Genomic DNA, 16,961 nt, shown 5'->3' with positions numbered 1-16,961 from the left:
ATGCCGTGTTAAGGGGGGGGGGTCAAAGGGGGCAATTGCCCCGGGGCGCTGAATTACTTGACACGGCTCTGCCAACACATGTTTACCTCTTTTGAGACAGTTTTAAGTCTTCATGATGAATAAATGAAAATTAATTTGTGTTGTAAAACATCGGAAGAGTTTGGAAATTGACCTTTTTGTATGACAGGAGCCGTTTAGGAAAACGGGAGCCGAATGTGCTACGACCTGTTGTTTATCAGGGGTGAATATTGATGTATGTATGATTGGACAAAATTAAATATTAAACACATATTGTGTACTTATAGACGTTAAAAGTAGGTAATAAATAATTATATGTACCTACACATACTTAACACATAAGCGCCAGCGCATAATATAGCCTTATATATATAGCCTTATTTGATTTTTATTTAGGGAAGAATTAAAACAAAGCATTGTTAAAATCACAGTAGGTACCTATCTAGTTTTTTTGTTTTTATTATAGTTATTTATACATATAACAAAATAATATTCATTGTCTCATTGGTGTGAGTTGGTAACGTTGAAATTACCGGTCGACCATCGTTTAGGAGTGTCAAAAAATATTTAAAAATACACCGTTTGCGATTAACTTTTGTAAATTATAAAAAAATACTACAACAACAAGGTTTCGTTTCTCAAAACGAATAACGGTACATGAAAAAAAATAAACGTCTTGTGCTCTTTAAACACGAATGCAGTTGTACCTATACATTGCACCAGGTGTTGAGGTAGCTGTATATACTTTAGCCGGTATACTCCTCATTATAATATTATATATTATATATTATTTTATTAAGTATATTTACGTACATTAATAGTAACAGGTAGAGGTACGTCGTTTTACATACCTATACGTTGTAAAATACCTATATACTATTTGTACGCCGGTTGGACGTTATAATTTTCAAGGTCGCCGGAGATAAGGAGGCGTGTATTGCATAATTATAGTAGATATGGTCTGCCGGCACGACGTACCGACGTCCGGACGGGCACTTGCAGTCTACGCTCTACCCCGTTCAGACGTCCAGCGCTCCGCTTCCTCAGCTAACGAACACTCGTAACTCGTAAGTCGGCGCCGGCGCTCAAACATGGACAAGTTGAAGACCGGATGGTTCAGCGAACTCACGGACCTGTTGCCGGGCAGAAGTTTTTCCATGGAAGTGGAACAAGTCTTGCATCAAGAACAGTCCAAGTACCAGGAGATATTAGTATTGAAAACGTGAGTTCTCGGTAGTATATGATGCCCATATTAGTATTTATGATTTCATACATTATTACATATATATTTACTTCATTTTGTTACTTATCTGTATACGTATATATATACGTATGATATAGTGTATTATAAGTTATAAAGATCCATAATATTTCAATGTATATAAAAATCGATATAGGTACCCAATCTAGATGGTATATATGCGCCACTCCCAATAAACGATAAACCGCCTAGCTAGTTCCAAGCTCCTATAAATCAGATGATGTGCGTCTTTAAAAAATTTTAATTATCGGAATAAGTATAATACCTATCCACTAAAAGATATCTATATTTTTTTCAACAATTAAGGTTGTTGTTATTGTTGCATTACAGTATTTTATTACCTAATAAAATCACTTAAAAAAGGATAGGTACCGCGGGGTAATTCATTTTACTTAACACTCATTTTATTTATTTTAAACAATTTCAAGTCGTTTAAAAGCAAAATTGTTTAGAAATAATATATCTTATAAATTTTTTCAAACTTTTTCAAGTACTTCGAATTTCGATTTTCATAAATTCAATTTTGAACGAATATCGAGTAGCCATTATAAGTTTAAAGTTATAACTTATAACTTATAACTTAAAATATTTAAAATTTAGATGAGCAATATGGAATGGTGTTGGGTAGTACAGCACTACAGCGTAAAATTGTTGCCCACTACTCCGCTTATATAGACTCGAAATAAGAATAACTAATATATAATTAATAAACTGTGGATACTTGTCCGAATCATGTTGTCTTTAAACAGTAAAAACTTTAAAAAAACCTTTTTTTTTCCAAAAACGCCGATGTTTTGCTTTAAGTAGTGGATATATATAATATTTTTTTACTTGTTTTAAGTAAACTATAGGCATAGTCAATCATTGAGTATAAAGTGTAATTGTTTATAGCAATAAGTACGTGTTTACGTGTCTAACTACTCTGACAATAAACAGACCAGCAAAATTAGTTGTAAACAAATGTTTAGGATTTTTTAATGTAGTGGAGGAACTGATTTAATACGTGGATCTTATCAAAAAATGTGAATCTTGACTAGTCACTAGATCTTTGAAATAGCTCTATAAACTTTAAACATTTAAACAACATGTGTACTATCTATGTTCAGACTGTGCAGTAGTTACCTTTATAATATAACATAATATAATATATATTATTATAAAAACATGGTTGACTATAGTAGATGGTGAACACACACACACATACACACACTACAATAAATGCTCAAGTTTTAATTCACAGTACAAAAACTTGAACAACTTTTATAATTTTTTAGTCATATATATATATATATATATGACTAAAGTTTATGATTACTATAGTACCTGGGTAGGTACTAGAATAATTATTCATGCAAAGTGTTCTTATAATCGATTAATAATAAAATGTCGCAACTTGCGTATACCTATTTTATATTCAAATATTGTAGACATTATACCACATAATTAGGTATAATGCGTAAAAGCTTAAGCCTTTATTTATATTGCGAGAATGTTTAATATTTTTAAAAATATACATAGTTATAATATGTATTCCCAATTATTGTTAGAATGTAAAAAAAATTAAACACAGCTTAGTGAAATAATGGTACTGCCGTATTTTTTTTTTATATTATGTAAATGTATATAAATCGTTTAATTGTCTCGATTGTATAGAGCAGAGCAAATCTATGATACGCGTGCCCGAGGTGGCACGTGAAAAGATTTTGAGGGCAGGCGAAAAATTAAAATATTTTTACTATGTATATTATATAATACGTAAAAATATTTTGAGCATACTCGCGGTTTTTATCGGTCAATATTGAATATAGGTATGTAATATTTTTCATGGTACGCTCGAAAAAAAAGGTAAATTTTGGCATGTAGTGTTCAAAAGGTTTGCCACCTTTGCAGTAGTTTCTCTCATCCGCGATCTACATGCTGACATTTCGCACACCCACAAATCACAATTTCTCAAATAGTCCTCAAAAAATAAGTATAGTCAATATAGTATTACATCTAACTCTCTAAGTACCTATATCACTTAATTTTACGTTTAATACAGATATTATTATAAGAACAAATGGAATCACATACGTCACTAGTTCAATTAACATTGTAGATAGCTAGGTAGGTACCTACTAAGAAAACACATACACATTTGTCCTCTTTCAAAGTAGAAAACCCAAATTGCACCATTGCAAATAAATAGGCAGGGCCGATATAGGTAGTAGATATATTTCAATATTTGTTTAACGATATACCATATACGGATTATTATTAATCGTTAAAAAAACTTTGATTGTTTATATATGTACTAGACAATATATGTATTAACTGCAATATTTGTAATCTCTATGTATGAAATTAATTGGTTAATGTATATATATATTTGAAGTGGAATGCTATATACACGATATACCATTCAACTCAATCTAATTGGAACATAATATTTTGTAAAACTGTCTTGAGATAATGCTTTGAATAGATACGTAATATTTTTTTTTTATACGATTTATTTATCAATGCTTTATTAAATTTTTAATTTTATTTGCGTTGTACTGGATTTTAAGGACGTTCATATAATTACCTATATGAAGAATTGTTTTATACTAGTATAAAAATATATTTAATTTTTATTTTATTTAATAATTATATATTATATATCATTATATTCTTGGACTACGTTTAGTGTGTTCTAAATTTGATCAACCGGGCCATTTGATTGTCTCATATTTTCATTTGCACGTGGACAAATTTAATTGGCCAATTTATAGTAATTTAGAACATAATAAATAGATTTTATCAAATACAGTCGAGTCTCGATAACTCGATTTTTTTTTGTCCCTAGGGAATTCCTATACACTCAACGCAATATTTTTAACTTGAAAAATACATAAATCAAATTAATTTTTACCTCCCTTGAAATTCGAGTTATCTAGACTCAGCTGTATTAACATTTAATGTGTAGTAGTATACAATATATTATCATGAAGCTACAGAACAATATGAAAATTAATCAAAAAAAATTATATAATTTTAAAAATTACTTAATAAATAAAAAATTAATACAAAATTATATGAGGTATCAGCAAAAGGTTATAAGGTTATTGTTTATAAAACCAATATGTATAGTACACAGTTTCTTAACCTCTATTAATATCGACTAATAATTATAGTATGGAAAAATGCTAAAACGTTAGTAAGAACTTATATATACTATATATATAAAAATAATATTAACAATTAACTAACCACTTAAGTCTTATTGTTAAGTGGTGTGTAATCTTAATTCTTAAGTTAAAACTGACGATTATTGATTGATATTAGTACACTATTGATAATACAAAAAAGATAAGGAATATATTTTTTTATTAATTAAGATTAAATACTAAGGAATAGGTAAAAACTTGATTGTGAAAGTAAAATTATATTATGATATAATTCACGTAAAATATTTACGTACCCAGGTCAGATATATATTGGCTAATGTCTATTGGTTTATATGAATTAAAAAACTTTAGATAAGGTTTGATTAATTTAATTAGCAATTACTTACCTATTATTTAATATTTTTATGTTCTCATATTGAACATTAAATATTTAGTTCTCTCTCCATCTCTCTCTGTGTTAATATATAGGTACATGTATATATTATGCTTGTATGTAATGTATGTTAGCGTGGCTAAAGCTGATTATTGAGATTTATCTGATGTTGATAGTTTGCAGTATTGTGCATAGGTAGTCATATATTTAATAATAGTTCCATTATATCCACCTGCATATAAATATACATATGCCTTTATAGTACCTATATGTATTATATACGTATCCATATGAAACGTGTGTATTAAATAAATTAATAATATTTAATAATTAATACAAAATGTAGAAATTTTTGACCCAATTTGGTCAGTGATGCTATAATATTAGATTTAGATTTATGTGGACACCTTCTTATGTATTCACATTATCTAACACCTGCATGTACTTCTATAGATCCACCGTTATAATATTCGATAATACAATTTTGTCTCTTAATAATTTAAATAATTGGTTTGTCTAAAGGAAATCGCACGGCGTCGTACTGGTACTCGATGGCATGATTCAGTGCACGGAGTTCGATGAATATTCTTATCAAGAAATGATTTCATTTTTGCCATTATTCAGTCATCCAAAACCGCAGAGGGTTGGTATTTTTATGATAAATATAAAATGTGTACCTATACATTTTTCATATCTAACTTTCGGTTGCCTTAAATCGTTGTCTTTCGGTGATAGGTGCTCATTGTGGGCGGCGGTGATGGAGGGGTCGCTAGGGAAGTAGCCAAACACCCATTGGTTGAAATCATTGATCAAGTGGAAATCGATGACCGTGTTATTGAACTGTCCAAGAAATATTTACCGTTCATGGCCGAAGGATTTAACAATCCTAAAGTCAATCTGCATGTAGCTGATGGTTTCAAATTCATGGAAGAACACTTTCAGTACTACGACGTCATTATAACTGACTCTTCTGATCCTATTGGTACTTTTTATAATAAATATTTATTCATGACGTATACGATTGAATAAATCGAATTTATTCAGTAGTGTAACAAGGTCCGGGAGTAAAATTGTCAACAACTCTGTCTCTCCCTCATATAAACATTTCAAACATTATACGCAGGGGTCTTATATGAGTAGGTTGCATTTATCTTACTAAAATTATTTTATACTTATTTAAAAATATTACACGTTTTATTAATTTGAAATTAAAAAATAATTTAGAATTATTAAAAAAAAAAAATTATAGTTTATTATAAATTAATAAAAAAAAACATATTATTATTATTTATTACTTAAGGCTCCCTAAGCAAGTTTGAAAGAACTTTCCAGTAGGCTATAAATATTTCTGAACACTTAGTGTTAACTATTTTCAGCATATAAATGGAGTATAGTATACCTAATAATACTTTTTTCTTCAAAATATGTATTTAAAATACTGAATTGATTTTTAGATTGTGAATAAAACATGAATTTATTGATTTTCAATGAGGTTTTTTGTGACTGTCTTGTGATTGCCTTTTTGAATAGTAAAAATGCTTAGAGTTTCTTGTAGTAAACTGAATCTTGGTGGTACCTACTCTGAGAGGTTATAAATAAAAAGCTTCCAATACCTTCTTAAAAATCGGGAAACACAATAAAAATATTAAGAATAAACGATAAGCGATTGTTTCATCGTGACTTCTGAACAATTTTTCGTACTGCAGAGGTGACTATAGGAGGTATTTACTTATTTGTAATAATATTTATAATAACATTTACCCAAATCAATTTTATTAATCGAAAAGTATATTATGATATATATGTATATATATATATATATATTATGTAATAGGTGTATAAAATTCTTCATATTACCTACATCTTTAAATTTTTCCCATAAATATAGTAGAGTTATACTTTCGTCTTTTATGTTTATGTTTTTTTTTTAAATCACAGGCCCGGCTGTTTCACTATTCCAAAAGTCGTACTTTGAATTAATGAAACGCGCACTACGACCTGGTGGAATCGTGTGTTCCCAAGCTGATACTTTCTGGGGACATTTGAAAAATGCAGCGTCAATGCACAACCATTGCAAAGAAGTTTTTGCCAAGGCAGCGTACGCAACGTCCTATGTATCCACTTATCCAGCGGGTCAGATCGGTTTCGCACTCGGTAGTCTTGACGAGGTATAGATATTATAATAATATGTCATTAATACAAAACAAATAATAATAATTAAAATGTTAAATCACCGACGAGTATATTATATATCCGTAGGTAGTAGGTACACGTATAGGTAGGTACATCGATTTATGATTAAAATATTCCTTTCGAAGATTAATAATTAGCATCAGGTCAATAAACGCAGGAATACAATTAATAAGGTGATTTTAAACTTTGCTACTACCTACTTTAATTTTATTACGTATTACGAATATTGTGATTATCTTATCATCTATTATCGACCAACAAGAGTATAATGTGTATTTTAAATGTATAGTTATAGGTATTATAGTTTGGTGTTGATGAATTTTTAATCATCATATTATAATAAGAGATACGAATACTATAGAGATATTTCAGTATTAAATTGTAGTTAGGTATTAGGTATACTATTATAATACACATATACACGCACAATATATATTGTGCATTTATAATACGATTATGCGTTTATTGACAAATGTCTAAAATCTATTCTGGTTCTATTCATAAAATCACTATTATATCTACACTGCTAACCTATATTAACATAATATGTGCGACGTGCGTTATATTATAGTTTAATTTTAATGTATGTATTATCCTAGATACATATAAATATTGAATAGTGTGTACCGAGTGATTCATGGAGCATATTAATTAACTCCATTTTCCCTTAAATAATGAATTTATTCAAAAACATACTTTGAAAATGTTTCTGTAGTACATACGAAGTCGTGTTCTGTGTTTAAACTAACTTTTGTTTTCTGTTTTTAAAGTTAGAACCACTCTCCCCCTTTTTACGGTAAATTATTCATTTAACATTTTTTTAGTGGTTAAAATGTTTTTACGAAGAAAAATATATACAACAATAATTACAAATTATTACAAATAAAATATTTACATAATTCTAATCTAGTATTTATTTTACTTGGATCATTATTACAAATTATAAATGTTTAATTTATTGCCTAATCGTTTTATCAACGTTTATAATTTGTAAAATTGTTGTTTAATATATACTATATAGGTAGATCAAATTGTATTAAAACTTTTAAATCACCACACAGCCCCAATTCTCCAAACATATTATCACGTAGGTATTTATAATTATTCTTAGTACACACATTTCAGTTAATTAGGTAACTCAAAAACGTTTTCAGAAAAGTTTCTGCCAAATAATTTACGGTAGAAAAGAAAAGGGGATTCTCATTTAAAAACATAAGTTAAACATCGCCGTAAGATACTCCTTATGTTGTATGAAAATTCTCAAAAATGTTAAAATATAGTCTTTTGTTGTATTTTAAAACTTCAAAAATAATTATACTTCGAATAAGTGCCTGATTTATAAAAGGGAATTGAGATGTGTTGGTGAATCATGTTTGTTTTTAAAAAATAACGATTCATAGGTAATGGTATATATATTTTTTCGTACGTACCTACTACCTACCTATACATTTACTGTTAAAGCGCGGTACAACATAAAGCTGAAATAATTCAACTTTTCGCTGTTATATTTTTAATAGGAATTTATAATATGCATACTTAAATACGGTTATGGCTTATCATGTGTCTGCCACGACAACATAAGAATTAAATATTAAAAGGATTCAGCGCCCTACTGGCAGTTTGTATAGTATTATCATCATTCGATTTAATAATGCATATTATTATACCTATTCTGAAAATTAATATTCACCTGGACACCTCATCGAAGGCTTTTTGTATGTTACTATCCGTAGAGAAAAACGAATAGTCGTTACGTTTATTCAATGATTTGTAATATTATTCATATTATAGTCTTATTTAATTTTGAATAGATTTATTTTCATATTAATATCTCTTTAATAGTATAATGTGTAATTCGCTCAGTATACGATCGACTAGGTATGCAGTTAAAATTGCGGTGTTGTTCTGCAGAGTGTAAGTTTAGTTGATGTTTTACTTTGTACACTAAATCTAAAAATTCATAATATTACTGTACTCGTATTTAAACGTACTTACCTATATAATCGCAAGTAGATATTCTTATTATTGTTTTCCAATTCTGCGGTCGATTATCACTTTGTTTTCGTGAGATAGATGCGTTTATATGTTTAATTTGTGGTTTTTTTTTTGTTTTATAGAAAACAGACTTTGTAAACCCCGTGTATCAGTTGACTAACCAACAGCGAAAAGACATGAAGCTACGTTACTACACCACCGACATTCACAAAGCAGCGTTTGCTCTGCCCGCGTTTGTCGTCGATGCCCTCGACAACGTCGAAAACAATTCGTAATAATACAATATATTGTGAGCGTTCCTATATTATATATAGTGTATCACACGAGGCTCATATTAATTGTCACATAATGTTACGATTGATATATTATTGTTACTTAATTATACGATTTAAATAAAACATCTATTTATTTGCACATCATTACAATTATTATTTTGGTCATTTTCTCTAAGTACGTAACGTACCTATATACTGCCGTTAAAAAAAATATATTGTAGGTACCTTTATTTGTTGTGAGTACTTGTGACGAATGTTTATATACGAGTAGTATAGGTACGTAACATGTACTTAGCCACGAGCTAATGTAGTTAGCTTACGAGTATAGATAAACATTGTCATAATATAAGAGTGCAAACAGTCCATACTTTTCGGTTGGACTAAAGCTCCCAAACTCGGCCTACCTATATTTAAAAATTAGGCAAACATAAACTCTCCTAAAATTTTGTAAATTTCCCTAAAAAAGATTGGCTATTATATCTGAGAAACAATTAGTTAAAAGTGTATGGAAAAAAAATATTAACTTAACTTGCAGTTTAAAAAAGTTGATCTACTTTTTACTATTTACACTTTACAGCGTATATTTAGTTAGTAATTTAACAGATATTATTTTTTTTATATCAAATAGCAATTTAAAGTAATTTAATATTATTTCTATCTAATCTAATCTAATTGTTCACTTGTGTTACTTGTTTTATATTCAACAACATCGCCGCTATAGGTATTACACTGTTATTTGAACAAATAATTCAGTTTCTCTCATAATACCTACTAATAAATAATAATAATAACTATAGTAATAAAGATTACTAGGTCTGACTATTTTTACATTTTTATATTATTTTTTTTTAACATCATTTGTGTTTCTTTGTTTCATATGATATTTTAAAATACTGTATTTATTTATTAATTATCAGTATTCAGTAGGTATGTCAGAAATGCAATTCATTACCAGTGAATGTGGTTGTTGATTGTGTAATATAAAGTGTATTAATATTTTATTAATTAATGTTTTTAATTAATATCAATTAAGAATACAAATATTTTTGGAGGATAATTAGAAGCACCTCCGTGTGGAGTCCTCTTGGTATGTTAAATAGTTCTAATTTTTATTGTGAAATGTTTTGAGGAGAATTAACGTGGGTGTAATACGGTATTACGGTAGCAATATTATTTTAGGCGAATTTTCAAAAGTGTAATACAGTAGCAAAATCTTAAACATGTATGAAAATATATTTAATTTAAATAATATAAAAGTTGTTATCATTATTACATATATTTTACATAATAGAATTTAATTTTAGTAATGAAAAATTCTTATTATATGTAAAAATGTATAGCTTAAAAACAATTTGAATTATGCAATAGTAATATAAATCTGTAATTAATCTATAATATATATTTACAGATTTATATTCTATTGATTTTATACATAAAAACTAGTTTTAAGTTTATATTATTTAAAACATTATTCAGAACTAAACCCAAATACTTTAAGATTTCCAGTATCTCTTTTCCTATCAAATTGTTCTTTATCATCACATGCAAATGCCAATAAATACTGTTTTGGATGCCATGCCACAGTGAATGTTGCTGCTTCAATTGGTATATCAGTTATCTTAATTCAAAAATATTATTTTAAAAAATAACAAAAATATAAAAATGATTACAGATTTAAATAATAAATATTTAAAATTAAATTTTACCTTTTCTCCTGTAGTAACATCTGCAATGTCCACATACAAATCTTCACTACCCGATGCCAACATTTTACCATCATATGAAAAACTTAAAGCTCGAACTGGCCAATCCAATCTAAATTTATGGAAGAAAAAACAATGATTTCAAGAATATAGCACTAGTTAAATGTTTATTATTTTAAATAAATGAAAATTACTGAAATTGATTTTTAAACTACAAATTAATAAAATTATAATTTAATAGAGGAACCATAATATTATCATCTGTATTGTTCTTTTTGGGAATATTTTCATCTTAAATAAAAGAAGATTAAAATCCTAACAGCCAACAGGCAATCATATATAACAATAAACATTAAATTTTATAAAAGTTACCTAGTGTAAGTCTGTACACAAGCCAAATTCTCAAGGTCCCACAGTGACACAGAAGCATCTGCTGAGCCTACAGCAAAATAATGGCCATTTGGAGCAAATTCTATACAAATACACGTACCAGGATGAGCTTTGACTATATGTCGTTGAACTAAGTCTGGAAAACTGCAATCAGATTGAAAAACTAATCATTTAAAGATCATATGCCAAATTGAGCAGTAATATTTGTTTACCTTAACACATGGACACATCCTAAACCATTTGTCAAGAAAAACAAATCACTTTCATTGTTCCATGACATTTCGTTCACTTCAAAATTGAACTGTTGCTCACTTATTGGTTTAAGGGTGCGCATATCAATGAAAGTTATCAAATCCTCTTTGTTTCCAACAGCAATAGTATGTCCATCAGGAGACCATGTGATATTGATATTCTCTCCTTTAAACAAAAGCAAATATGTTATTTAAATGGAAATGTATTAAGATTTTATTAGCTATGTACCTTTAGTCAAAATAGTATTTGAACATTTTTGGTGTCTTACGTCCCATACTTTGACTGTTTTATCACCACTAGCTGTACTTAATAAATCTGGGTTAAATTTGTGCCAACATAATTGATCCACGCTACCACTATGTCCTTTATATGTGTATTCCTTATTCTATACATAAATTAAAAGTTAAAAATAAATACTTTTTCATTTATTTTTAAAAGGCATCAAAGCAAAATGTTATTGAACATACTATTATAATATTATGTTAATTGACAATTTTAATGAATTAACATTTATCAACATTATTTTTAGACTAAATCCTAAAGAGGTATGAAGTAGGTACCTGTATGGCTGTACATACTTTTGTATTGAAATAAGATAAATAAATATTAAATAACAATATTTTTAAAAAAATAATTTAAATATAATAAATGGTACACTTTGAGTATTTTTTTTTATCATACATGATTTGACATAACAAAAATAATTATAAAAAATTAAATTATTTTTTAAATTTTATAAATTAAGAAAATTAAAAAAACCATATAATATTTAATTATGACTGCAATTTCATAATGAATTCTTCAAATAAAAATAAGTTATAACATTAGTTAAAACATTGACCACATATTACACATTAATTTATAGTTATACTCATAAAACAGTGGTTAATCCTATGAAATAGCTGACTTTTATTTTAAATTAATTTTATTAGATGTAATTATACTTGAAAAATTTAAACTTATTTTATACAAAATAATAATAATAATAATTAAAAAACTACCAAACAATACTATTTTGTGTCTAATATATAAATTTTGCTTTGACACCAATTATTATATATTATAATAAATACTTAAATCACGTACCTAGTTTATCACAAATTTTCCTATAACTACTTTAATGATATATTCAAATATAATTGGCAATTAATAATCATTATGAAAAGAAAAAGATTATTAACAAAAACATAAAACTTAACAATAATAAAAAATGGTTACATGAACAATGTTGACGATTATTCGATAAAAATTTTTTGTATTCAAATACATAGGAACTACCATTGATTATACATAGTATGTATAATCTACTATATTAATAAGTATTGTTTACAACAATAAATATATTGCAAAATTGAAAATAATAAAAACTTCTTAAGGAAGTTGTCAGTTAAAATAATAAATATTTTAACATTGTTATAATAATTTATTTATGAAAACGATTTTGATATTAAAATTCAGTTAATAAACCTTATTAATTTTTGTTGTTTTAAAATTTAATTTTCTTTGTTTAAAAATTATTATTTAATTTGTCATCTAATATTTAAGATAGAAAAATTATCGCATTTATTTAATAAATTACTTATAGACAAAGAAATTAAAATATAGATATTATATTATACCACCATATGTGTAATTACACATCACATATATTTTATATTCAAAAACAAAAACTTATAAGCTGAAGAAATGAAAATAAATATAAAATGGCTTTTCACAAGAACTGTGTTAATCAGAACAAATAAATGTCATTATAATTCACAGATATAACATTTTGCTTTGACAACCTTTATTAACTAAAATATATTAATTAAGAATCGTCTAATAGGTAAAAATCAATCCAGTACTCAATTAGTAAACATTTTTGTTTAACAACTTTTATTTTACTATAATAATAGGTACACTACAAATGAATAGTTAATTTGTTTTTGTTATATAGATAACAAATAATAACAAAAAAACATACCATTATTTATATAAATTTACTATCAGTCTATTAAAAGAACAGCAAACCAAAGCCCCACTGATTTTTATTTGACACAATAGAATCATTATTGGAATAATAAACTGGTAAACAATAATTAATTTCTAATCTCATTAAATTGTTGATGTTTAATGCCAAACCAGCTCCGCATGATAGTCGTACGTTGTTGATCAATCCTCGTATGTCTTTGGTTAGATTTCCTAGACGATTTCCAACATTTCCGGAATTCATAAATAAATGGATCCTTATTAGATGGGACAGTTTATTTTTTTTAGATAAAAATGGAAGTGGAGCATGTACATGAGTATTGTATCTCCAAAACATTGAAGAACCCATTATACTCCCATCTTCTTTTTTACCCACACCACATTCTTCAAATCCTCTGAATGTCAATGGTCCTCCAAGATAAAAATTATCTAAAATGCTGGATGTTCCAAATTTGTCTAATATTCCAAAAGAGAAAGATCCAGTAACAGCAAAATCTAGGAGTGTGGTAAATGTATGTTGAAGGGTAAGTTCGTTTTTTACAAACTCATGGCTACCACCAAGTCCGGCAAATTCTGAACAACACTGTACTAAGGATCCATAACTGGGAAACACACCACTATCACGAGTATCATAAGAAGCTGTCATTTTAACAGATGACTTCAAGGTAAGTCCAAGCTGTTCTCGTATACCAAATGGTGCGTTTTGTGAATTTTTTAAATCTCTAGCCACTCCTTCCCACAATAAGTTTAATTTAAAATATTCATGGCTTAAATTCAATCCAGTATTTAACCCATACTCATCAAATGAATAGCCAAATTTACTTCTATCATAATGGTTCTTGAAAACTGTTGTATATAAATATGGACTAAATAAGGCAATTAATGGTTTTGTAAAACTAACGCTACCAGTAGAGAATTTTTTGTTGGATGAATATACATCAGACACTAAATTTAATTTTTCACCACGACAGAATAAGTTTGAAAATGATACTCCAGTAGACAGTTTAGGATCAGGGTTATTGTCAAAATGAGCGTCGGATAAAATTTTGACATGTCCTTGAACCCAATTACACTCTTCCACTTTAATGGTAACGTAATATCTATCCTGTCCGTTGACACTATCAACATCTAGTTTGGCAGATACATCATTGAAACATTCTAACTGCATCAGGTTTCTTTTAACTATCGCTGTCTTGGCAATTACATCACTGATGGTTTTGGAATCAAATAGACATTTTGTAGCTTTTTTAACGATATCGTCTTTAGTTCTTTTTAGACCAACAATATCCACACGATTTATCCTGATTGGTTTTGTCTCAATCAAGTTTGCAGTATCCAGGACCATGATTTGTTTTTCAAAGCTCACAGATAAAATAGGAAGCAAAAAAGTAAATAATAACTGTAATTTGATTTAATTTCTCACCAAACGGTCTTTATCCAATGTGAATGTAGCCACAGATTTATCAAATGAACAAGATGCTAAACGTTTGCCGTCACAACTCCAACCAACTGAATGTACTTTTGAAGAATGAGCTTGGAATTCCTTGACCGACTTGTGTGTTTTAAAGTAATCTTTTAATTCATTCACATTAACATCAAAATGTTTCCAATAACTCATTATAACTGTAATACATTCATCCTATGGTAAAAATAAATTAATAATAATAGGTATGTGTAGGTAATAAATTAACAGATAATATTAATACATATTTTAAATGTTGCTTACAATTTCGGTAAAGTACTAAGGTTGAAAGAAATTATTAACAATAGAAAAACAAATTATTTAATAAATTACAATACATTAATATGACTAAAACAACAATCGAGCATTTGAAAATATTACAAATGTGGTAGCCGACAAAGGCCGAAAGTTAACCAGTAAGTAGCCAGTAGCTTTAGTAACCACACTAAAAAAAAGCGGTTTATATCAGTATCTAAAAACACCAATGTTTATTATCAATTTCATGGATATTGTTATTATTAAACATGGAGTAAACGATACACCAATCGTTAATCACCCCGCCATAAATATATATTACAAAAATTTATTATAATGTAATAACTAATTACACGATTTAAAATAAATCTATCTTAAGCCATAAGTAATGAATAAATATTAAAGGGTGCTAATACCCTTAACGCAGTCAAGGCATCTTTCGAATTACATTTGTGATTTTTGGTTAATGGTTTATAAAGTAAATATACAAACAAAATTACGCAATAATATTATTACATTGAAGTGACTTCGAGTTTTATAATTGAGCATTATTAAATTTTAACATCTTACATTAACTCGTTTAAAAATTAAAATATTATAAAATACCAATGAAAGTATACACATACCTACCTTTGTATTTAACAATTGGTTAATTCACTATGTCAGTGAAGTTAGTTCCCGGACGTTTAGCAGTTTAGCATCAATCAATTATGATAAGGTAAGTAACCGTATTCCTGCATACTCTATTGCCTATTCATGTCTTACAAGGGGTTTTAATAAAATTATTTATTTTTCAGATATAATTCAAGATGGATTAAATATTAATTAAGTTATATTAACGCAATTAAAACAAATAGAATCTATTAAGTACATTTTTTAACAACCTAATTTAAAAAATAGATATAATAATCAGAAAATATAACATAATAAAACATTTTCAAGTATTTTACTATTCTGAACACCAATATTGGATTTCATAAACAGTTATTGTTTTTATTATTTTGAGTAAATATATAAGTTTATAGCATTGTATTCATGAAAACTAAAAAAATCAATTGCAAGAGACATACACCTTACCTATAACGTTAATTTAAGCATCAATGGAGTGCAATAACAACGAGATGATTAAAATATTGAAAAAATTATACCAAAATAAAACAACAAAACTTGGAACTGCTGAATTTAATTAATGCACTATTTAGACTTTAGAGTTTAAATAACCTATCTAAAGCCGTGTTACGTAGCTACCGGCTATATTTTGATATGTTACTATGTTAGCGACATCATCGCAGTAACAACAATGGAAATACATTAATATTTTAAATGATTCACTACTTTATTATATTATAATGTATACATACATATATTTTTTCTATTTTCAATTTCTTTTATTAAGTGTCTTTAATACATAAGAAGCACTCTTATGTCTTCTTGTTGTTAATACAATTGATATATATAGTTATCATTGCAATTAAAATACTAATAAGCTAGCTATGGTTGAAAAGCATTTTATGAGAAGTTCCTACAATAGGTACCTACTTATTCTAGACATTTAGTGACATGACATTTTCATTTTACTTATGCAAATTTATAAATACTAACTTGAGTGTTTTATTTAGTTATATTCACCTTTTATAGTTCTTAATTATTTAGATATTTATAAGTAT

The 16,961-nt window shown here is 27.4% G+C and overlaps 3 protein-coding genes across 3 annotated transcripts; 1 reads left to right on the top strand and 2 right to left on the bottom strand.

The window, feature by feature from the left end:
- Positions 1-998: 998 nt before the first annotated feature.
- LOC114119479 (spermidine synthase-like) lies at positions 999-9,403 on the top strand. The gene is made up of 5 exons (XM_050198568.1): positions 999-1,240; positions 5,324-5,444; positions 5,537-5,783; positions 6,740-6,969; positions 9,112-9,403. Exons 1-5 carry the CDS (start codon positions 1,110-1,112, stop codon positions 9,262-9,264), a joined length of 882 nt encoding a protein of 293 aa, XP_050054525.1. The 5' UTR covers positions 999-1,109; the 3' UTR covers positions 9,265-9,403.
- Positions 9,404-10,478: 1,075 nt separating this feature from the next.
- On the bottom strand, positions 10,479-15,502 carry LOC114119485 (THO complex subunit 3). The gene is made up of 7 exons (XM_050198567.1): positions 15,304-15,502; positions 15,001-15,216; positions 11,838-11,994; positions 11,570-11,774; positions 11,340-11,501; positions 10,971-11,079; positions 10,479-10,882 (listed from the first exon to the last, which is right to left on the bottom strand). Exons 2-7 carry the CDS (start codon positions 15,193-15,195, stop codon positions 10,733-10,735), a joined length of 978 nt encoding a protein of 325 aa, XP_050054524.1. The 5' UTR covers positions 15,196-15,216; positions 15,304-15,502; the 3' UTR covers positions 10,479-10,732.
- LOC114119488 (sorting and assembly machinery component 50 homolog B-like) lies at positions 13,468-15,002 on the bottom strand. The gene has a single exon (XM_050198566.1). It carries the CDS (start codon positions 14,920-14,922, stop codon positions 13,603-13,605), a length of 1,320 nt encoding a protein of 439 aa, XP_050054523.1. The 5' UTR covers positions 14,923-15,002; the 3' UTR covers positions 13,468-13,602.
- Positions 15,503-16,961: the final 1,459 nt, after the last annotated feature.

This window comes from Aphis gossypii, chromosome 1 (genome assembly GCF_020184175.1).
Source record: "Aphis gossypii isolate Hap1 chromosome 1, ASM2018417v2, whole genome shotgun sequence".
Taxonomy (NCBI): domain Eukaryota; kingdom Metazoa; phylum Arthropoda; class Insecta; order Hemiptera; family Aphididae; genus Aphis; species Aphis gossypii.
Note: the sequence above shows the minus strand (reverse complement) of the source record. Positions and strands in the feature narration are given on the sequence as shown.